Here is a 24135-nt window from a genome sequence, read left to right on the forward strand (position 1 = left end):
GAGAGAGAGTGCAGAAACGGGGGAGGGACAGAGAGAAAGGGTGAAAGGGAGAATCCCAATCAGGCTCTGCATTGTCAGGACAGAACCTAACTCCAACTCAGGGCTTGAACTCACAAACCAAGAGATCAAGAGTGGACACTTAACTGACTAAGCCACCTGGGTGCCCCTAAACTCTAGAATGTTTTAATACTGATAGGTTTCCGTGAAAGCCTACAGGACTTCCTTTCCTGGAATGCCCATACAATTGGTTCTAGCACTGGGTGACACTGGGTTCATCCAGTTCACTACACTAAGCATGAGCCAGAGAAACTGGTATTGTCGAAACTGTTGTTTTCCTTCTTATAAATCTCGTACTAACATAAAAAGAGTGATCAAAAGCATTTAGGAAAGAGTATCATGACAGGATGCCACAAATACCCCCCCCCCCCAAGCTGGTCCACGGACCAAGGCACATTTCCAAGTCAAGGATTTCACCTAACAAGGTAAGATATTTGAGGGAATAGGAAAACCTAGGGTAGGCCTCTGCTAACCAGATCCAGGTGAATTACTAAAGGAAAATGTTCTTGGGGTTACTCTCCATGAAGAGGAGTAACCAGCCTTTCCATCAATGTCCTTTCCTGTTTCTGACAGGGACAGTGCTGGCCTGGCGAGGGTGGGAGTCCGGGGGGGATCATTACTCTGACCACCACCATGTAGATTTGTGTTTCTCAAACTGCTGCCCAGTGGAATCACCTGGAATGCTCTAAATCATCCTGCTGCCCCCTTCCGATCCCCAGACATTCTAATCTAGCTAGTCTGAGGTACAGTTTGAGCATCTGGAATTTTTAAAAGCTACCCACGTGATTCCAATGTGTAGCTAGTATCGCAAAGCACTGGCATATACGTAAAGTCTTCCAACAAACTTTCCTCTTAAAACCACCACCCTATCATTTCGTTTTCTGGCGTTTGGTTTCTGTTTCGGCATTTTTCTCCCCACCCAACACACACGCACACATACACACACACCCGCAGGATGGTGAATTTCTCCCAGCAGTCGGACTGAAATCGTCCCAAAGTGGAATTCATGAGCTGTCCTTGGTAAATGAGAACGCTGGCGAGGAAAGTGATTCCCGCCCAAGCATAGTATGCACAATGGCCACTCCTTGCTGTGCTGCTCGACCTTCCTTGGGCCATTTCCCACTTGCAGTTTTCAGATTAGGAACTGTCCTGGGAGACCACACAACTTTTTTTTTTTTTTTTTTTTTCTATTCTGGTTGGCATTTGACAGACCTCTAGTTGAAGGCACCAGGTCCCTGGGCAGGCACTCTCTCAGCCTCCAAGAGCTACCTCCGAATCCCAGGCACCTTCCTTTCCGCCTCAAGACCGCTTACTTTCCTGGTAACCTAACTGAGATTCCTGGGGAACCAAGCCAACGCCACTCGCTTCTCCTCCGTTCCCCCCAGTTTTTTACTTGGAAGGCAGATATTTACATTTGCAGATGGGAGCTCACCGCAGGCCCCACCCCAGCAAAGAGAAAAAGCGAGCCCCTCTCCCGGCCCCTTATCCGCCTTTCCAAGTCTGGGATCCCTGGGGGCGGGTGACGCGAGAGCCCTCGCCCTCGCCCTCGCCCTGCCCGGCACCTGGTGCAGCAAACTCCCCCACCCGTCTCTTTGCCCCACCCTTGGTGATTCAGAGCGCCAGCCCCGCCCAGGCGCTAATTTAACTCGCCCGGCGGAACCTTCGGGCGCTGCTGCTACTTACGGCTCCTTGCTGGAGCCGCTTGGACTCGCTCCGGGTCCCCGTCCCCGCGCGCCATGGGTCCCGCACGGCGGAGCGTCCCCGCAGCGCTGCGTTTCCTTGGCGGGCTGAGCGTGCCGCTGCTGTTGCTGTGTCCACCCGCCGCGCAGGGTGAGCGGGGGACCCGGGTGGGGGGGCAGGCCCCCTGGGTGAGCCCTTAGTCCGCGTGGGAGGGGCTGGATCCGTCTCCGCGGAGACCGGGAAGTCTGGGGACCCGGGGGAGGTGAGGAATGCGGGCACGGGTAATTGTTCCCGTAATCCTCTACCCTTGAGGCTCAGAGCTCCCACTAGCACGACCCCTTGGGGACAGGGAGAGGATCGCCGCTGCTAAACTGCAAGTTTTGGGGTCTTGCGGTGCCGGCCCCCAGCTCGCGTGGCTTTAGGAGTGAGGCGTGGACGGTTGAGGAAGCGCGGGCTGAGTCTGCGGAGCAGCGGAACACGGGGAACCCAAAGGGCAGGGCTCAAAGAGTGAATGCTCAGCCTCCCCCCCCCCCCCAAAACATCTCTTTAAGGGTGGGTGGCCAAAGAGTTGACCACTCTCACCTCTTACACAGTTGGGTGCTAGCTACAAGTTTGCGCGTCTTCTTTGGGTAGCAATGTCCGGAGGGGGCGTCTGTCTTCATTGTGCGCTTAGCAACTGTATGCGTGTTCTAAACCACTTTACAAACAAAATAATGAAGGGAAGGGGTTCCTTCCTTATTTTAGCACTGAATTAATTGACAAGAATGGCAGCCTAGCAAGTTCCTGGGTGGAACTTGGAAGTTCAGCGCTGGATGGAACTGTTACATGTGTATCAAAAGCCCTTGCCGCTTCCCTTACTCCTCTGGGAAAAGGTATGTTGCTGTGAATTGAAAAGTATTAATTCCTTCAGTGCTTTTTTTTTTTTTTTTTTCTCCCTAGGTGACTGCAGCTTGCCCCCAGAGGTACCTAATGCCCACCCAACTCTGAGTGATCATGATCTTAAGAGTTTTCCTGAAGGAACCACAGTAACATACAAATGTAATGAAGGCTTTGTAAAAGTCCCTGGCAAGCCAGACTCCGTGATCTGTCTCAGTAACAATCAATGGTCGGAGGTGGCAGCATTTTGTAACCGTAAGTTCTTAATTTTTTTGTATGTAAGTTATGGGAATGGCATGTATCTTGTTAGTTTAATTTTATCCCTCTTCGCAGTGACTGGTAATTGATAGTTTTCAAGCATTATTAAACCCCAGGGTATAGCTGGCACTTTACCCTGCAGCTAATTGACTGTCATTACTTCCCAGAATAGGTCCTGCTTTTTCCTTAACAGGTTTGGGGTTTCTGTTGTTTTTTGTTTGTTTGTTTGTTTTGTTTTTTTGTGGGTTTTTTTTTTGTTGTTTCCCCCTAATGCTGTACCTCCTGAAATAATAGAGAAAATAAACAATAGGTACAACGTAGGAAGTAAATTATATATGTTTGGCAATCACCTTGAGACAGGTAACAGAGGTCTGTTTTCTTAAATTTCATTTTGGAAGGTAGGACTTAGCGAATACCACTCTGTGGTGGTGTTACAAAAAGTTCTCTGTTTTTACCTCCAAATCTATCATTAGAGGCATAGTCCTGCATTAGCTTTGACATATACAAGTAAACATAAAGGTAAGACTTGGTTCCTAGCTTTGGACAACCTACAGTAATAGCAGGTATATAAATACAGAACCTGCCGCAAGTGTTTTTTGCAACCAGATGTGAAATCAGCTTTAACTTTTTGTTTTTACGTATCCATGATTTCAGAAGGCAGTGTGTTGAAGTAAGTAGGCCTTTGAGCATGTATCAAGTTTTAGAGTTTATAACCCTTCTACATATATTGAGTTGGGTGGGGACTCTTCCCCCCATTTTACAGCTGGAAAACAGTCCCCCAGAAGTGAGATAACTTCTTGAGATCAGCAGTTCTAATGCACGAGACCCAGCGTCTGAACTTGAGCCTTTGGACTAGACATCCAATGTCCCTTCCACGATCCCATGCTTCTCCAAATTCACAACTGCCCAGACATTTACAGTTAATACTTTTATGTACATTATTGGCCCATCTGATCCTTGGCCTCCTGGGTTGTTAGGATTAAGTGAGTTTTTACACGTATAAGACATTTAGAAGTATTCAACAAATATTAGTTATTATTGTCACTGGTATTGTCATTGCCCAGGACATTAGCCCAGGAGTCTGGAAATACTGGTTTTCATCTGATCTCCTTCCCATCCTCCAAAGGGCAAATAAGTGTCAGTGCCAGAACTGTGCCAGCAATTTAAATGGGTTCTACTTCCTGCATTGTGGGCATAGTGATATCTACATACCCAATTTACTTCATAAGCATACGTGTGAATATGCTCGATATGCTGTAAATGTCATAGTCATATTAATATGGTCAAATACCAAATATGTACAAAGAAGTACCGAAAAAGGCGTGATGTAAAGGATCAAATAATTCTGGATAATTAAACATAGATTATAAAACAAAGTGATGTTACCTATGTTGTTGCTTTTGTTCATACTTTCAGGTAGCTGCGATGTTCCACCCAGGCTACGTTTTGCATCGCTCAAGAGGTCTTTTAGCAAACAGAATTATTTCCCCGAGGGTTTTGTTGTGGAATACGATTGCCGTCCGGGCTACAGAAGGAACCAAACTCTCTCAGACAAACTAACTTGCCTTCAGAATTTTATATGGTCCACACCAGATGAATTTTGTAAAAGTGAGTATAATTTTACAGAGTATTCTCAATCATATGGTATTTGGGGAAATAGTATTTCTTCCTTCATTCATGCCAGAAGTCTACGTGTGCCTGTCATTATTTAGAATTTCTGAAAAGAATCATTAATTTTATTTTAAATTAGGCAAACTAAATACTCGTGAGATAGGAATATTAATTAACTCACACATTTCACATTTAATTAGTTTAAGGCCACCTCAGATGTAATGAGTGTATATTCTAAATATGTTATTTGAAACTTACCATATGAAAGCAGGGTATGAAACGTCTACGGATAAGAAGTGACAATGCATTTGCATAGATGTGCCTGATAATCTAATAAAAAAATAAATTTGTGCTCTCTTCTAGAAAAATCCTGTCCTACTCCTGGAGATATAACACATGGTCATGTCAGTGTAACAACTGACATATCATATGGTGCATCTATTTCCTTCTCGTGTGACACAGGGTACGTCTGGGCATAGTTTGTATTTATACTCTATATTTAATTAGTGTGAAAACAGGATGGAAGGTATAAGTGTTTACATTTGTGGTCAGTGTTTTCAAGCTAGTCTCCATAAAACGAGTCCTCTGCTCAAAGATCTTTCATCATGAGCTCATCACAGTTACGTGTAATAAAATGGGGCAAGAAAAGACAATTTCTTGTAACATCAAATTCCCTCAATTGCTAGATTTCAGTACGTCTATGATTCACTAGAAACATTTAAATGTGATTGGCGAAGGAAGAAAAACATGTTTGCACTTGCAGAAATTAAGTCCATCAATGGTTCAAATGAAACCAGTCCTTAATTTGCCTAAATTTACCATATTTTCTTCTATATGCAAATGGCCTGTTAGAAAGTATGATGTGTTAAAGACATTTATTCCTAGTGTGGAAATACCATTCTGCCCTGAGGTCTTTTCTAAGTCCCATACGTACAGAAGAGGAACTCACTCATTGAGTATCATCAGTGTCTCAGACACTTCTGGAAACTTTATGTTCATTTTCTCATTGAATATCTGCACATTGAATTATGATATTTTACTCCGTGTGTGTGTGTGTGTGTCCCTGCTCTTTAGAAAATAAAAATACCAGCATCACTTGTCTCCTGTATGAAACAGAGATGTTTGGATCATTAATATGATTAATATCAAATCTGGGGAGTACTTTGAACCCTTAAAATATGTTCTGTTATTCTGTGAACGCCTTATTGATCATTGAGCATTCAGAAATATAAAATATCCAAACATCTGTATCACCGTAAAATGTTTCAAAACACTTTCATGTTCTCTCACACAGACTCCACCCAAATCAAAAATGTTTTGCCTGTCTCCTACCTTTTTTTCGTTTGGATATCACCTTTTTCAAAGTAAATTTTTCTTTTCCTTTACACTGCCATGTAAACTTTGATCAACTATTGTCTCGTCTCCATCTACGGGGATAGTAAATATTTTAAGGTGATAATTCTGGAGAATTTAAACGAAGTCAAACACGTGCGGATGAGACCTAACTTTTCTCTCCATTCATTGTTTTAGGTATAGGCTAGTAGGTTCAGCTTCTAGTTACTGTTCCCTTGTAGACCAGGCTGTGGAGTGGAGTGACCCATTGCCAAAATGCCAAGGTAAGACTGAAAAAAACCTAAGTGCTCTGGTGGTAAGGCTGAATAATCAGTGGTAAATTACGCTCTTATTTCTTTTTTAAGTTTGTTTATTTATTTTTGAGAGAGACGAAGACAGCGCAAGTGGTGGGGGTGGGGTGGGCAGAGAGAGAGGGAGAGGGAGAGGGAGAATCCCAAGCAGCTCTGTGTTGTCAGCGCAGAGTTGGATGCGGGGCTTGAACTCATGAAACTGGAAGATCATGACCTGAGCCGACACCAAGAGTCGGTGCTTAACCGACTAAGCCACCCAGGCGCCCCTGCGTTACTTTCTCTCATTAAGAATTATCCACAGTGTATATTTGTAGTACCCTTACTTTCCAATGTAGGAATGTCTTAGCTACTTTATTAGTAATGTATCTTACTTTATTAGTTATGGAGATAAAGGATTAAAAACCCAACAAACTCCAACACAAACACAAACACACACACACACACACACACACACACAAAAGCCAACAAACTGAGATATGTATTGTGCTCAGTTGTTCATTATCCTACCTTTCCTTCTAACAATCAAGCAAAATAGATACAGAGTTTTTCTTCCCCCACAATTTTTAATTTTATGGATTAAAATACTTTTTATCAGAGAATCTATATGATCTGACCCTACATCCCAACATGAGTGGCAAGAGAAGGCATTTAACCCAGACTTCTGGATTCAAATCCATTATTTTTCTAAAACCCAGTGTTGCCTATCTGCCTCTTTTGGGATTATGAGCTGAGCTAATTATCAATAAATGTTTTCAAGTGTGATTTATTTTTCATCATTAGAGAAATAAGGTTATACGATATAGAAGAAATATGATTTCTGCACTTGAGGATCTTATCTGCTAAAAGGGAGGTAGGGCACAGAAATAATATCATAAATACATGTATCAAGCCAAATTTATATCCACTCTAGACATAGGTCTCCTGAAAATTGAGAGGGGTAAAATCCATGGAACATATTTCTTTTTTCTTCTTAAGAAAAAATGTAGCATTTAAAAATGTAGACTTGAGGGGTACCCGAGTGGGTGCAGTTGGCTGAGTTCTGGCTCTTGACTTTGGCTCAGGTCATGATCTCACAGTTTGTGAGACTGAGCCCCACATCGGGCTGCATGCTAACAGTGCACAGCCTGCTTGGGATTCTCTCTCTGCCTCTCTCTCTGCCTTTCTCTCTGTCTCCGTCTCTGTCTCTATCTCATTCTCTCTCTCTCTCTCTCTCTCTCTTTCAAAAATAAATAAACATTTCTTAAAAACTTTTAAAATGTAGGCTTTATTTCTCCCATCTTTGCTAAAATCATTGCTAAGTTCAAGTTTTTGGTGTTATTAGGAGCAGGAAACTAGAATAGACTTAGCGTAATTTGTCCAGCACGTATTGATGGGCACACTGTAGGAGGCAATGTGTGGGGTCAGTTTATATGAAGACAAATAAATTGAAGCCTTGCCAGCCAAGAGCTTACAGGAGTAAGCTGATCACACCCACACCCTCCTTGCACTCACTCCACCCTCCTCTCTCTGCTACATCTTTGTCTCGTTGTTATTACTTTGAAAATTTTAGCATTACTGCCCCCCACCATCTTTCCCATTTCCACCATCCAGCAGGGGATGTTGTGCATGATACTAGAGTAAGTTTGGACGGCTAAGAGGAACCAGACTGTATTTTTTTCCTGACACAGACAACTTGTCCAGGAGTCTGGACAAGCAGTCTCCTGGTCTGAGGCTGCGATCTTCACAAGCAACTGCTGTCAGGAACTTCACAGACATGTGGACACCAAGCACGTAACCCAGCACAGTAGAGCTTCTGCACTGCAAACACACTTTCTCTTCATGTTTGGCTGGGGCTGGGCCACAGTCCTACTCCCTGTCTGGTAACTTGAACTCCATTTTCCTCTTTGACTGGGGTTCCTGTTTTCCTCTTTGATTGTTCTATCCATTTCGCAGTTCAGCGACCACGGACACCTGTGTCTTGCAAAAAAGGAGCCCTTTTTCCTTAAATAAACCTGTGCCTTCAGCTATCCCGATAAAGCCCAGTTCTTTTAGGCTCTGATTCTGATTTTCCACGTGACTTAATTTTTCTGTTTGGACAATGCCAAAGGATGAAGTGGAAAATACACATTCTTAAACAGTGAGCTGCCTCACCTTAAGTACACAGCCGTGGCCTCTGGACACACCAGAGTGCTTTAATGTCAGCATGTAGATTGAGGAAGGAAAGAAAAGGTTAAGGTCAAGATGTGTCCTTGTTATACATCAAACTTCGGTAGTGCTTGGTCCTTTCTGAATGAAGCTTCAATGTCAGAAGGATCTGTTTTCTTATCTTTCTCCCAATGTTTTCTTTTGTTTTTAAAAAAAAAATTTTTTTTATTGTTTATTTCTGAGAGCGAGAGAGAGAGAGAGAGACAGAGTGTGAGCAGGGGAGGTGCAGAGAGAGAGAGGGAGACACAGAATCCAAAGCAGGCTCCAGGCTCTGAGCTGACAGCTCAGAGCCCGACGTGGGGCTCAAACCCAAGGACCGCAAGACCATGACCTGAGCAGAAGTCGGACACTCAACCGATTGAGCCACCTGGGTGCCCTTCCCAATGTTTCCTTTTTTCAGAAGTACCTTTAGTGAACTGCTATCCCCTGCAATCCTGGAATATATCTGTATAATATCTGCCATCCAAGACCTATCCCATTATCTTCACCTCCCACTTCTAATCACTAAATCGTTTTGCTTTATCTCCTTAATATACTTCCAAACCTGTGTCTTATCCTCCATCTGTATGACTTCTGTGTGGTTGATTATCCTTCATCTGGACTCTTGCAGTAAGGGCCACTCCTAACATTTTCAAGGGCCCAGAGCAAATCTAAATGGAGGTTTGTGACCTAAGACCCAATCTGTCTCAAATAGGTATCCCCTTCTGTTGCTGTGAGAAGTCTCTGATGCCTGTCAATGGACCACTCGGCCCACACACCCAAGCCATGCGCCCTGTGACCTTTTTTTCCCACTCCACTGAACTTTGGGCTGCAGATGTACACATCGACAGTATAGACCATTCTCAACAATCGGGACCATGTGATTGCTTCCACAGCATATATACTAAAATTGGGACGATACAGAGATTAGCATGGCCCTTGCTCAAGGACGACACACAAATTTGTGAAGTGTTCCATATTAAAAAAAAAAAAGAATACAGACCAGGAGAAGGGACCTTTCAGGCCCTGCAAAGGGTGCTGGCACAGGGAATTCTGGGCCAGTTCCTAGAGCATGATTTACAGCGGGAGTGGAGGGGGAGCTCGCAGTGAGCACGCCTTCGTGCCCTGCAGATATCCCACCCGGTAGGGAGAGGCACAGTCAGAGGAGGGCCACAGCGTAGCATTTTAAAGTGTGGGAGCCAGGGGCGTCTGGGTGGCTCACTTGGTTCAGCATCCAACTTCGGCTCAGGTCATGATCTCACGGTTCGTGAGTTTGAGCCCCACATCTGTGCTGATGGTGCAAGGCCTGCTTGGGAGTCTCTCTCTCTCTCTCTCTCTCTCTCTCTCTCTCCCTCTCTCTCCCTCTCTCTCTGCCCCTCCCCACCCTGTCTATCTCAAAATAAATAAAACTTAAAAATAAAATAAAGTGTGGGAGCTAGGGCAAGAGTCCCCACTTGCCTGAGCTCAAAAGTGACACTGTTCGCAATGGCCCCATCCTCTATTCTTGTAGTATTTCATTCACACGCTACCCAGAGTGATGCATCTGAAACACAAATGTGTCTCATCTCTTCCTTCTTAAAGCTGATCCTTGTCTCCTCGTCACATACAACGTCCAGACTCCTTGGTGAAGCATACAAGGCTAGCCGTGGCCTTCCTACTCCGTGCTTATGTCTTGCCCTCATACTTCATGCTGTACCCACACTCACTGCCCTCCCACTTTCCTTCTGTGACTGCCTCTGCCTGGAGTGTCCTTTGGCCCCTTCAATTGCAGGACTTCTCTTTTTTTTCTTATTGAGGGTTTGCTTTGATAGTCCTTCTAGAAGTTTCTCCTGACCTTCCAGCTGGTTAACTGTCCTTCTTCTCTCTTTCCACACCACGGAACACACTTCTGCCGAAAGTCTCCCTATCTTGTGTTAAAATTAAAATCTTTTGTATTTAGTTAAAGATCAAATTAAAATCTTTTTTGTCACTCTGCTTGAAGACCCAGGACTTAATATCTTCTTTAGTTTTGCAATTCTGTTTCTAGAACAATGCCTGGTATGCATTAGGCACTCAGAAAATATCTGAACTGTACCGATGGTGATATGTATTGTTATCAGACCCAAGCCCAGAGCAAAGCAGACTAACTTGTTTTTGCTCCTTGCTTTGATCGATGGCCTAAAAGTAACTTATAAATTTTCTAGTATTCTCTGGTTACTTAAGGCTGCTCGATGTATACAGGTGATCACATTGCTTTCCTGATTCAAGGAAAAAAAAATAACAAACAACGTCATGGCTCTAGAGAATGTGGAACCATTGCATTGTTTTTTTAATCAGGGCAACTTCTAGAGAGAGGTCTCTTTTTATAGTATAACCAAAGAGACTCTGCTTGTATTTGTTTGACATATTCCACTGCTCAATAAATTTACGTGAAGTAAAAGGCTGTGAGTCAATACATGCTTAAAAAAATTTATCCTAAAGGTTAAAATGTAATCCTGACATTTAAGGTATTTTGCTCTGTCAAAATAATCTATTCCTATTTCCCAAGTATGCCACTTAACTACTTTATTTTTTTAAGGTTGATTCATTTTTCAGAGACAGACAGAGCGTGAGTGGGGGAGGGGCAAAGAGAGAGGGAGACACAGAATCTGAAACAGGTTCCAGGCTCTGAGCTGTCAGCACAGAGCCCATTGCAGGGCTCAAACTCACAGACCATGAGATCATGACCTGAGCTGAAGTCTCAAAAGCTCAACCGACTGAGCCACCCAGGCACCCCGCCTCTTGACTTCTAAGCTCCTTTCATTTAGCATCATTTTTCCCTGGAATAAAGAGCAATGCCCTCTTCTCTGCTGTCTTCGCAGAAGGGTACATCTCAGTATTAAATTCAAGTTCCATATCCTCCTTAAAATCTCTGTCCTGCTTTCACTTCTGAACTCTGGCAGTACTTACTTTTTTCTAGCACAATTTGATCTGGAATATGTGCAGACTTTATTGTAATTTTTGCTTTACATATATGTTCTAAATCTTATTTCTTTTTTTTTTTTAAATATATTTTGAGAGAGAGAGAGAGCAGGGAAGGGGTTTGAGACAAGGGCAGAGAGAGAGAGAGAATCCCAAACAGGCTCCATGCTGTCAGAGCAGAGCCTGATGCAGAGCGAGATCCCACAGACTGTGAGATCATGACCTGAGCCAAGATCAGGAGTCAGATGCTTAAATGCCTAAGCCAACCAGGCACCCCTGTTCTAAATCTTATTTCTATACGTTGGTCTCAATGTTAGCATTCATGTTTTACAACATTTGCATCCAAAGCTCCAAATATATTCTCATTACTTAATATGTATTTATAAGCATCCCTTGTTGATAATGCTGAATTTAGAGAAATGGTAGATTTTTAATTCTTTAAAATAATTTAACATATCTTAGTCTTATGTAAAAATACCTTGGCAGTTTTATTAATTTAAAATATGTTGGAATTTTTTAAAGAAATTGTTTGTCCAGAACCACAAGAAATTAGCAACGGAATCATTCAAAATCCACGGAAAACCTATGTGTATCAGCAGTCTGTAAAATATCAGTGTAATCCAGGCTTTACCCTGATCGGAGAGAACTCTATTTATTGTACTGTCAAAGATGACCTAGGAGAATGGAGTGGCCTGCCCCCTGAATGCAAAGGTAATCAGTTTGCATAGTTATGTTTTTGTTTTATTTTTACCTTTAGGACTATATGTGGGCTACAGAGATTCCATGAACCCCCTGAGAAATGAATGTACGATGTTGTACGTGTGCATATCTGCATTTTTCTGGGGGACACAGTTTTTTATCAGATCCTCAGAAGAGTCTATGGGTTACAAGAAAGAAAGAACTACTGATATGGAGAACATATGATAATGTATAAATAAATACATACATATACACACACAGCATATACAAATACACAACGCGTGCACACACACACACACACACACACACACACACTGTAATGTCTCATGCTATAGTGAATTAGCTTAAGTTTGCTACTTCTTACCATATTACTTTCAATGAGTTAATACTCATACAAAGGTCCGTAGCGTGGCTTATTTTATTCAGTTAGGAGGGAAAGTTAGATAGTTAGACTATCTAGGATCTAGATAGTAGTCCCAGTAGGTGGTATTTGTTTTAGCAATGTCATGTTTGAATGCCGGTATAACTCAAGCAAATGCTACTTTTATAATTATACTTGGAATTGCATTGGCATGGATTTTTAAACATCAGTGTTTGTGAAAAGTAGGTTTGTGTTATAAATGGTGTACATTAACAGAGCAGTAATATTAAAACCATGCAGACTAGTATAAAATGAGAAGTAAACCCTCAGAAGTGACTGCTGTTCACAAATTTTCGTGTTAGATTCTAGAAAATAAACATATATACGCATATTTTTTTACAACATTTATTTTTTTAATCATAGCTGTTGTATGGATGTATCATTTATTTAACCTGTTGAGGGGAATTTAGTTTTTGATTCTAGTTTGCTTTGTAAATTATTATGACAAAAGATGCTGCAAGGAATATTATACATCTGGAATTGCACGTGTGGGCAAGTACATTTTGTACAATAAATTCCTTGCAGTGTAATTACTGAAGCAAAGGTATACGCATTTGAACTTTTGATAGATGTTATCAACACTGTTTCCAAAGAAAATGTAGCAATTTACTGTCCTACCCATATCGCGTCATTGTGCTGGTTCTCTGCACAGTTAATGAGCATGGTTATTATGATGTGGAGATGAGACAATATAAGCAGTGAACATTTCATTTTATTGTTTGAGTTAATTTAATTATGGGTGAGGTTTGATATGTGTTTTTTCCCCCCCCTAATCTATTTGACACATGTCATGGTTACTTTACCCTGCTTTATTAAATTATCAGTTATTTAGAGCTTACAACTCTAGGATAGTGCCCAAGTAGGCCATGGTAGGCTAATGTTTCTATTACCATAACTGCCAAATCTGGATCCATTATCTTAAGTCATATTTTTTAAATTCATTTTTATTATTATTTTTTTTTTAATTTTTTTTTTAATGTTTATTTATTTTTGAGACAGAGAGAGACAGAGCATGAATGGGGGAGGGGCAGAGAGAGAGGGAGACACAGAATCGGAAGCAGGCTCCAGGCTCTGAGCCATCAGCCCAGAGCCCGACGTGGGGCTCGAACTCATGGACCGTGAGATCATGACCTGAGCTGAAGTTGGACGCTCAACCGACTGAGCCACCCAGGCGCCCCCATTTTTATTTTTTGAGAGAGAGAGAGAGAGAAAGAGAGCAGGGGAGGGGCAGAAAGAGAGAGAGGAGGAGAGAGAATCCCAAGCAAGCTCCATGATGCGGGGCTCAAACTCATGAACCATGAGATCATGACCTGAGCTGAAATTCGAGAGATGGCCACTTAACCGATTGAACCACCTAGAGACCCCCTTTTAAGTCATATTTTTAAAGGCATAAGATACAAGTCCTGGGAACAAGGAGGACTGCATGAACTCGAATTCCTGGGGGTGGTGAGTGAAGGCAAGATGTTCTGAGGTACACCTGGGCTGGGGATTCGTCGCAACTCACATAAAAAAAACCACTGCCAGGAAAGAGAGAAGTGGGCAAAGCTTTTATTTATTTATTTTTAAATTATTTTTTAATGTTTACTTATTTTTGAGAGAGAGAGAGAGACCAAGCATGAGCAGGGAAAGGGCAAAGAGAGAGGGAGGCACAGAATCCGAAGCAGGCTCCGGGCTCTGAGTTGTCAGCCCAGCGTGGCTTGAACCTACAAACCACGAGATCATGACCTCAGCCCAAGTTGAACGCTTAACCGACTGAGCTACGCAGGTGCCCCAAGAAATGGGCAAAGCTTTTAATGGTTCTGGTGGGTTAGGAAAATACACGGAAAATTGAGGCCCTCACATGCAGTGCTGGTTTCTCCAAAAGGTCATTTGCTGATTTCTGGGCTGCAGGGGAGACTGGGGTGTTAGACCCAGAGCTTCCAAAGTACAAAATGAAATTCCTCAGATCTTAATGGTATTTGAGCAATGAATACCTATCTGAGGAAGAAGCTTGGATCAAGCACACAGCCAGTCTCCCCCTTAAGATATTTGTGACCATTTTGAAGCTGTGTGGGGAAGGAGGCTGGATTGTTGGGCTGGGGACTCTGAAGGACAGACCTGGGATCCCCCACAGTTTCCCAGCGATGAGGAAACAAAGATCTTCCAGGTTGTCCAGGAAAAGCCCACAGGGGCCATCCCCAAGGATCGGAGGCATTGGTAGAATAGACTGAGCCTTACTGAGGCTGAGACCCATCTCAGTTCCTCATGGGCTGAGGAGGTGATCACCTCCATTACCAGTCTGCCTATCAGAAAAGGGGACCTGTCTTTGGAAGATCATAGCTTCTGAATGTTTTAGATACAAATATCTATAATACAATAAACAAGTTATTAGGCATGGTGAGAAGCAAGAAATTATAACCAAACCAGGGAGAAATAAATCCAGACAAAGGAGATCCAGATAATTGAGTTAGCAGGCAAGGACTTTAAAATAAGTGATTAATATGTTTAAGGTATTAAAGGAAAAGATAAATAGAGAATTTCAACAAAGAACTGGGATCTGTAAAAATGGAGTAGACTTTCTACAGCTGAAAAATACAAAATCTGAAATGAAGAGCATGATAGATAGGTTTCACAGTGATTTGGACACAGCAGGAAACAGTGTTAGGAACAGGAAGGAAGATTCATTAATAATGCCCAGAAGCACAAAGAGGGGGGAAAATGTAAAATAAAGATACAACTTTAGGAGATATTTGAGACATGTGAAACTGTTCTACCCTATGTTAGCTAAGGAGGAGAGACAGAGAAGGAGATAACTAGGAATAGAAATATTCAGAGAAATGACACACTGTTCCAAAACTGATGAAACACATCAACATATTGCAAAAGTTCTCCGGACTCTAAACAGAATAAGAATAAAACCATTTCCAGGCATCTCATAGCAAAAAATTTGGAAACTTAAAATAATGATAAAAGTAGCAAGAGACAAAGAGACACATTATCTTCAAAGGAGCGGCAACTGATCACGGACTTCTCGACAAAAATTATGGAAACCAAAGACAACAAGAAATCCTTCAAGTAAAGGAGAGCTGCTCACCCCGGGCTCTTTCCCTGGTGAATACATCCTTTAAGACTGAATGCAAAACGAGTATGGTCTCCTATGAAAACCAAGGGAACTTGTCCCCAGCAGACCAGACCTGCACCGAATGACACAGTAAAACTAGTCCTTCAAGCAGAATGAAAATAATCCCAAGTAAAACAGGAAAATGCAAAAGGAAATGAAGAACGTTACCAAGATTATATACACAACCATGGACTCTACAAAACCGTAAACGTAGTGCCTCCTGGGATGTGACTTCTGTGTCAAATACAAAAGTGTAATAGCAAGTGAGCAAGAGACAGAAGGAGGTCAATTAAATTCAGATGTTACAAGGTTCTGGCAATACTAAAAAGTGGTAAAGATGTTAATTTGCATAATTGACCTCTAGTCTAATACATGCCATGCTCTCTGGGGCCATCATGAAAATAATAGTGACAGAATGTAGAAATCATAAGCTAATAAGGGAATGTTGATGAATAGTTCGTCCAAAAGGAAACAAGAGAGGAAGGGAAACATAAAATGATGGGTGGAATGGCAAACTAAGAGTCAGGTGTTTGATATAAACCCAATTGTATCAGTAATTATACTAAGTGTAATTAAGATTGCCAGACCGGATTAAAAAAAAAACAAAAACAAAAAACTATCTGCTTTACAAGAGACCCAATTTAATGATAAGAACACTGAATGGTCAGATGTAAAAGATGGAAAAATATACTTTGCAAACAATTACCAAAAATAAATCAATAAATAAAAACAGCTCATGCAATTCTATTAGTATTAAGGCATACATAAGGTGAGAGAGTACATAATGACAAAGGGGGTCAGTTCAACAGGAATCTATCACAATCTACGATCCATGAACCCTTGAAAAAAAAGCTTCAATCCACACATTGTTAAAAATGGACAGAAAGAAAAATAGACAAATCCATGATTATAGTTTGAGAATTCTACATACCTGTTTCAATAGCTGATAGAACAAGCAACCACAAGGAATATAGAAGCAACAGTTAAACTTTAAAAAACTGATATATTTTCATATAAACATATTTCATTCAGTGCTCTTAAGAGCACGGAACCCTGAAAACCTTTTTTTTTCAAGGGTGCATGGAACATTGATTGTATTCTGGTCACAGAATATCGCAGTATATCGCAGCAGACTGAAATAATTCGGAGCGTGCTTTCTGATGGTGAGGGAATTAAACTAGACACCAAATAACAAAGAGGTAACCGGAGAAGCACTTTCCAGGAAACTTAAGCTCCACTAGCACCTAAGTCCCCTGGGTCAAAAATGAGAACTAACGTGGTGGAACAAAGGATAAATTTTACATGTGAGCATCTTAGAGGAAAAACCCATGTAAAAGCTTTACTGACTCTAAGAGCACCGTCTATCATTTTTTGAGTGCCTAAGTACTGTGCCACTGGCTAGGTATTTGATGTGCCTTATCCTTTTTCCAGCATCATTTGAGGTAGATACAGGAAGCAGAAGTAAAGGACACACAACCTGTGAGTGAATGTTGCAAAATGTCTGTTGGTGGAACTGGCACTATGCTAAAATGTGTTGCTTCAGGGACAAGAACTGTGGGGAATAACTTACCTCAGTTAGACCTCTCCTTCCTTACAATAATGTCATAAAATCTGCTTTGTTTTTATCTTCATTGCACACATGAGAACACCGAAGCTTAGCAGAATTAGAGAACTTGACCACAGTTTCTAGTGTGTGGTGAAATGGGTCGCCCTACTCGGCGCTGCCTTAGGAAGGAATTTGCAAGCCACGCGAAGTCAAAAAGGCACTGAAGACCTAAAATTGTGCCAAGTTTTCAGATTTGTGATTCTCGTAATAGGATCTTAACGGAAGCTGCAAATTCAGATATTTGTTACCTGACCTAAAATCCAAGGAGGAACTAAATTAGGATATGTAAAGTTGGTAGCCAGCACAAGAGGAAAAAGTTATTTTATTCAGGTTGACTTTATTATGTGAAAAAAGAAGTAAAGCAAAGACGTTTCCGAGGTCGCTAACATGCCAGAAAGCATTGGAAAAAGGAACTATGTTGTGATTATCTCTGTCTGTCCAGTGTTGTTCTTTGGTCTTGGCATAAGCAAAGGAAGACATTTTGTGAGAGAAAACATCTCAATTTGGGGTGTGTCACAGGCTGAGATTACTACCAACTCTGACTTTGGTTTCCTTTCTTTACACAGAAAACAGTTTACGAACCTCAGTACTACTTTGGTGCAAACCCACTTTAACTGGCTGTGGGTATCATTTATATCAGAGCAAAAACAATGTGGCATTTCAGGTCCTTGGGAAATTCACAATAAGACTTGCTTTCCTAAATGGCAAATTTAGGTGTTTTTAGGAAGAAAGGGAGAAGTCACAGAGCAAGCAGTTGGTTCCTAAATCTTAACTTGACAGCATTATTTAGCTAATTTTTGTACAATTCTCTTCCGCAGAAAATTCCCAGATTTCTAAGGGCATGCCAACAGTTCAGAAGCCTTCAATGGCAAGTGTTCCAAGTACGAAAGTCCCATCAGCTCCTCAGAAAACCACCACAGTGAATGTTCCAGGTACTAAAGCCCCATCACCTCCTCATAAAGCCACCACAGTGAATGTTCCAGGTACTGAAGCCCCATCAACTCCTCAGAAACCCATCATAGAAAATGTTCCAGGCACTGAAGCCCCATCAACTCCTCATAAACCCACCACAGTGAATGTTCCAGGTACTGGAGCCCCGTCAACTTCTCAGACACCCACCACCACAAATGTTCCAGGTACCAGAGTCCCATCAGCTCCTCAGAAACCCACCACCATAAGTGCTCCAGCTGCAAAGGCCCCATCAATTCCTCAGAAATTCAACACAGTAAATGTTTCAGCTACAGAAGTCCTTTTACCTCCTCAGAAATCCAACACAACAAATGCCTCAGCTACAAAGTCCCCCTCAACTCCTCAGAAACCTGACACAATAAATTCTTCAGCTACAGAAGCCCTACCAACTCCTCAGAAACCCAGCATAGTAAATGTTTCAGCTACAAAGGCCCCATCAACTTCTCAGAAACCCAACACAATAAGTTCTTCAGCTATGGAAGCCCTACCAACTCCTCAGAAACCCAACACAATAAATATTTCAGCTACAAAGCTCCCATCAACTCCTCAGAAACCTGACACATTAAATTCTTCAGCTACAGAAACCCTACCAACTTCTCAAAATCCCAGCACAGTAAATGTCCCATCAACTTCTCAGAAACCCAACACAATAAGTTCTTCAGCTACTAGAGCCCTCCCAACTCCTGAGAAACCTACCACTGTAAATGTTCCAGGTACAAAAGCCCTACCAACTCCTCAGGAATCCACCAAAATAAATTCTTCAACTACAAAGTCCCAACCAACTCCTCAGAAACCTACCACAGCAAATGATTCAGCCACAGCCAAAAAATTCCCTGTATCAAATGCTGTATCTACAGAGACCCCACCGGCAGCCCAGAAGCCCATCGTGGCAAATGCGTCTGCTACACAGGCCATACCAGCAACCCGTAGATCCACCACAGCAAAAATTTCATTTACACAGAGTGTTCCAGCAACACAAAAGTCCACCGCTGTCCATGCCCCAGTGACTAAGGGTTTCCATACAACAAAAAGATTGACCTCTGCTCATATTACAGCAAAACAGACTTCAGCTGTTGTTCCCAGGGCAACCACGCACTTTCGCTCAACAAGCTCGCATAAAGGAAGAGGAACTCCTTCTTCAGGTTAGTTAAGACTGTTCAGGTTTTCCTGAGTATGGATCTCATGTGCTACGGTAGAAGGAGTTTTTCATGCTAACGCTCTTGACTTTCTTCAGAGGCAGATTTGGAGTATGCTAGGGCAAGTTGTTTAAAAAGACACATTTTACAATAACATAGAAAAAGATTGTGGCTCCATAAAAACAATGCGAAATTAAGATTGGTGAAGAAATTCTGTTTTCCATGTTAGCTTTAGGGAGTCGTTGACTTCTTCAAGACCCTTCTGAGAACCAAACATGTACCATCCTTAAGGTTGATTTCTGGGTCTGGTTGATTGATAGAGGTCCATCCCTTAAGCATGCTAAAGGGTGTTCCAGATTCCCTAGAGTTGGTAAAGCATCTCAACAGTGTCTTCTAAGTAAGGGAAAACACAGAATTCTTTGAAATAGTCTATGTTAACACAAGGCTCTTTAAATGACAGTTTTTATAAAAGTGGAGTAAAATAGGCTGTAGACTTCAGAAATACCTGTTGAGTGAACCAATGAAACCCTTCTTACTAGTTACTGCTGCTTCAGGCTACTGGGATGTCCTTTTGTCTCATAACTTGTCTAATGTGTAGCCAAAATTTTTATGGACGTTCTTGTTCCGTATGAGAGATGTCTATTTTTTTTCGGTTCCTTCGAAAATCTCAATAGGACTGTGAGCCAAGAGATAATTTTTTTTTAATTTTTTTTTTCAACGTTTATTTATTTTTGGGACAGAGAGAGACAGAGCATGAACGGGGGAGGGGCAGAGAGAGAGGGAGACACAGAATCGGAAACAGGCTCCAGGCTCTGAGCCATCAGCCCAGAGCCTGACGCGGGGCTTGAACTCACGGACCATGAGATCGTGACCTGGCTGAAGTCGGATGCTTAACCGACTGCGCCACCCAGGCGCCCCGATAATTTTTAAAAAATTGTTGTAAATTTTTGTTTGAACAAATACACACACACACACACACACACACACACACACACTGCATAAAATACCCATGTGTGGCTCAATAACTTTTCTAAAGCAAATATTTGTGTAACTACCACAAACGTCAAGAAATAAAATCGTAGAAATCCCTCAGATTTGCCCCCTCCCTTTCCAGATGCTCTGTCGATCCTGAACTCCATCCACTGACTTATCCAGCCAGTAGGCCCCTAGCATTCTGGCCCTTACACCACATGGCCAGGGATTTCCTTCCGGGCAAACACACAAACCACGTTCCAGGCAGTTCTTCTCCCTCTTTTGGTCTTGACCAATTTCTGCCTGTCTTCCTGTGCCCTCTGGTGCCATCAAATCACCGTCATTATGTTTTTGCATATTTTGTTCAGGTTTTATAACTGCTATGATGAGGTCTATTTTGCCATCACCCCAGATGATTCTTAAGAGCTGAAAACATTACAGATATCATTGTTGAAATTTCCTTTGTATATTTCTTGATTCCATTAGGTAAAAAGCCAAATACGTGCAAATACACAGAATCTTAACCCATTCCTACCTGCTTTGAGTCATTCCTCAATGGCATCAAATAACTGTGTTTTTTCAAAGACAGTTATACACATTGTGACCATATTTTTGTAACAATTTCATACAGTTCACAGTTGTTGTCTTGAAGTCTTTCTTGCCATTACCTGGGTATTTTTAAGAATTTGAACATTGCAGACACTGTTCTGTGTCACCATTTCTGTCTCCCTCAAGGCAATTACTGCCTTGAGGTCTGTGTGTAAGCATCCTATCTACGTTTTAATTCTCGTGTTGTATGTGTATTTCCATTAGTGGTACATGATATTGTTTTCTATGTTTTTATAATTTATGTAAGCAGTATGGCATATATTTCATCATCTAACTTGACTTTTGGTACTCAATATCGGTTTTATAGCTTACGTTGACACCTTTATATTTAGTTTGTTACTTTCAACACTTGTAGGAAGTTATTTGACGTCTTCAATCTAAATGGTTTAGGTTGAATACATCCAATTTTTCATAGAGCATGGAAAAGGGAAATGTTTCACTTTATTTTTAATTAAAAAAAATTTAACATTTGTTTATTTTTGAGAGAGAAACAGAGCATGAGCAGGGGAGGGGCAGAGAGAGAGGGAGACACAGAATCCGAAGCAGGCTCCAGGCTCTGAGCTGTCAGCACAGAGACCGATGCGGGGCTCAAACCCTCTAACTGAGAGATCATGACCTGAGCTGAAGTTGGACACTTAACCGACTAAGCCACCCAGGTGCCCCTTAAATTTTTTTTTAAAGTTTTTTATTTATTTTGAGAGAAAGAGAGAGCATGAGCAGGGCAGGGATAGACAGAGGGAGAGAGAGAATCCCAAGCAGGCTCCGCACGGCACGCAGCCCAAAGCAGGACTCTATCCCACGACCTGAGCCAAAATCAAGAGTCAGACACTTAACCAACTGAGCCATCCAGGTGCCCCATAAGTTTCACTTAAAAAAAATTTTTTTTTAAATTTTTTATTTATTTTTGAGACAGAGAGAGACAGAGCATGAGCAGGGGAGGGAGGGAGAGAGGGAGACACAGAATCCAAAGCAGGCTCCAGGCTCTGAGCTGTCAGCGCAGAGCCCGATGTGGGGCAAGAACTCACGAACCACAAGATCACGACCTGAGCTGAAGTCAGACGCTTAACCGACTGAGCCACCCAGGCGCTCCATAAGTTTCACTTTATATAAATTTGTTATAGAGCTAACTTTGTTGAAATATTTCTTTCTGCCCCCCCCAAAAAAAAAATACAAGATAATTTAACAAACTTAAACTAAATCTGAAAAAAAATAAATTAAACCTAAGTCAAACATTGTGATAAAAATACAACCAATATTTGGGGTCAATTTTCTCTCTTTTAAGTAATTAACTTACTCTTTTTTTTTTTTTTTAATTTTAACGTTTATTTATTTTTGAGACAGAGAGAGACAGAGCATGAATGGGGGAGGGTCAGAGAGAGAGGAAGACACAGAATCTGAAACAGGCTCCAGGCTCTGAGCAGTCAGCACAGAGCCTGATGCAGGGCTTAAACTCACGGACCGCGAGATCATGACCTGAGCCGAAGTCGGACGCTTAACCGACTGAGCCACCCAGGCGCCCCATTAACTTACTCTTTAAATATCATCTACCACTTTTTGCTCATATGGAAAAAGAAAGTAGCTGCTGTCACTTAACTGGGTACTTACGATTACAGCATGTACCATGCACTTTCCATTTCTGGACACTAGTCCTTATAACAAGCTTGCAAAATAAGTCTTTTTAGCTTCGTTTTATAGATGGTGCATTCAAGGCACAGAAATTAATTTGTAGGATTCAGACCGTGCCTAGTACTAGGGAGAAAATTTGGGGGGGGGGGTATACACCTGTTTGCCAGCTCTCAGTCCTGTGCTTTTTCTGCTGTGTAATATTGCCTGTTCTCAGTGGTCCCGTGAGTAAATTTGTTCACTACTTAAGAGAGCAGAATATTACTATAAATATATTTACTTGAAAGTAAAGTTTACTTCATTGCCTTCACTTGCCTCATTCACAGTCATTGAAAGGTATAAAAACTAAGGTGCTATGGTAATTTGAGTTTTGATAGAGTCTGCTGAAAGAGACTTCAGTTTCTGATAGTTTCTCGGTCAGAGGATTGGATTGCAGTTTACTATTTAAGCTTTCAAACTCGCTTCTTGCCATCAAGTCCCAAATTATATGGTGTTTGTTGCAGTATTCTTAGTCATGTGTCATATTTACAGTGTTGACTCTGCTGAATAGATACGCACTGTGGTATATGTCGTTTGATTAAGTTAATACATAACTGTTTCATAAATTTACTTACAATTATTTCTTTTAGTTACGAAAATCTGAGTTACTTTTGAACTTTGGAGTGCATTTTGTTGATAAATAAAATTGCTAGGAAATCATTGACTTTATTTAATTTTTTGTTTGTAATTCTTTTTGTTTTTTTTTTTCTTCTTTAGACGCTAACATCGCTGCAATTGGTAAGTTTGGTTCTTCGGCAGTTAAAAGAAATTGTCGTCACTGTGGGATGTACAATCCATATTCCTGGAAGAGAATCTTGTCTTTTAAGTGTCTTAGGAATACTATTAAAATGCAGTGTTTAAGGGTATCGAAGAGAAAACAGGTAAATGCATTTTATCGACGTATTTGGTGGACACCATTAGGTACTCGGTATGTTCCTAAGTATTCCCAACCGTGTTCTTGTTCCAAGGTAGTTTTAGGGCAACTTCAAATCATGTGGCCAGTCAATCAGGTATTATTGAATGCTTATTGTCTCAATGCATCGTCAGGCTAGGGGCCAAAGAACAACAAAGAAGAGGCAGGTACCAATACAGTTTTTAAGCCTCTAGTATTCTACAAGTAATCATAAACTACTCCTTGACTGTTTCTAGACTTCTGTCCCATTCCAGAGACAGCAGAGTACCTTTGGTTATATCCTCTTCCATTTCCCTGCCCTGTCAGTGATGTAAAGCAAAGTTAGCTTTAAAAAATATCCCGTTGGTGTAGACCTAAGGACCTACTGTGTCGCCATTTATTCTAGTTTTTGTCCCAGTTCTTTTTTGTTGTTCTTAAATATATTATCTGATGTTATACCTTTTAACAAGAAAATTAATAACTCCTAACGAAGATGGTAAAAGAAATGTTTGTTCAAAAGCAATACAGCTAAGTTGGCATATTAATCATACCCACTAGAAGATACACTCTTATAAAGAAAGTATTTCAAAATTATGTCCTTATAAGCCAAAGTCTCCTATCTATATATGCATTAGTGAGACAAGGGGCTAAAGCTGAAAGCAGGTATTTATTATTATTATTTATAGTTCTTTTATATTTTGAATGAACCTCTCCTCAGCTAAAGTATTTATCTTGAGAGATTTGAACAGTTGGAATTCACTTTGTCTGTTTGATATTTTAAATAGAAATAAACGTATTCTAAATGAAAATCTCACGATTTCATGATTTAATGTTAAGAACG

At 41.3% G+C, this 24135-nt stretch overlaps 1 protein-coding gene and 1 pseudogene across 16 annotated transcripts in view; both read left to right on the top strand.

Moving 5' to 3' along the window:
- Positions 1 to 1691: 1691 nt before the first annotated feature.
- Positions 1692 to 24135, top strand: part of CD55 (CD55 molecule (Cromer blood group)) — a 46640-nt gene continuing 24196 nt past the window's right edge. For 7 of the 16 annotated variants that reach the window (XR_003425619.2, XM_053208866.1, XM_027074558.2 and 4 more), the window contains exons 1-8: positions 1692 to 1887; positions 2677 to 2868; positions 4288 to 4479; positions 4846 to 4945; positions 6013 to 6098; positions 11751 to 11939; positions 17873 to 19165; positions 23120 to 23140. Coding sequence is in view for 14 of the 16 variants with exons in the window: in XM_053208866.1 (XP_053064841.1) it covers positions 1794 to 1887; positions 2677 to 2868; positions 4288 to 4479; positions 4846 to 4945; positions 6013 to 6098; positions 11751 to 11939; positions 17873 to 19165; positions 23120 to 23140 (2167 nt within the window). In the remaining 2 variants the exon portion in view is untranslated. Of the gene's footprint in view, positions 1888 to 2676; positions 2869 to 4287; positions 4480 to 4845; positions 4946 to 6012; positions 6099 to 11750; positions 11940 to 17872; positions 19166 to 23119; positions 24104 to 24135 lie in introns of those variants that run through there. The other 9 variants (XM_053208871.1, XM_015079935.3, XM_053208872.1 and 6 more) reach the window with 6 other exon arrangements.
- Positions 9173 to 9272, top strand: LOC113604012 (uncharacterized; annotated as a pseudogene).

Source organism: Acinonyx jubatus, chromosome E4 (genome assembly GCF_027475565.1).
Source record: "Acinonyx jubatus isolate Ajub_Pintada_27869175 chromosome E4, VMU_Ajub_asm_v1.0, whole genome shotgun sequence".
Classification (NCBI taxonomy): Eukaryota; Metazoa; Chordata; class Mammalia; order Carnivora; family Felidae; genus Acinonyx; species Acinonyx jubatus.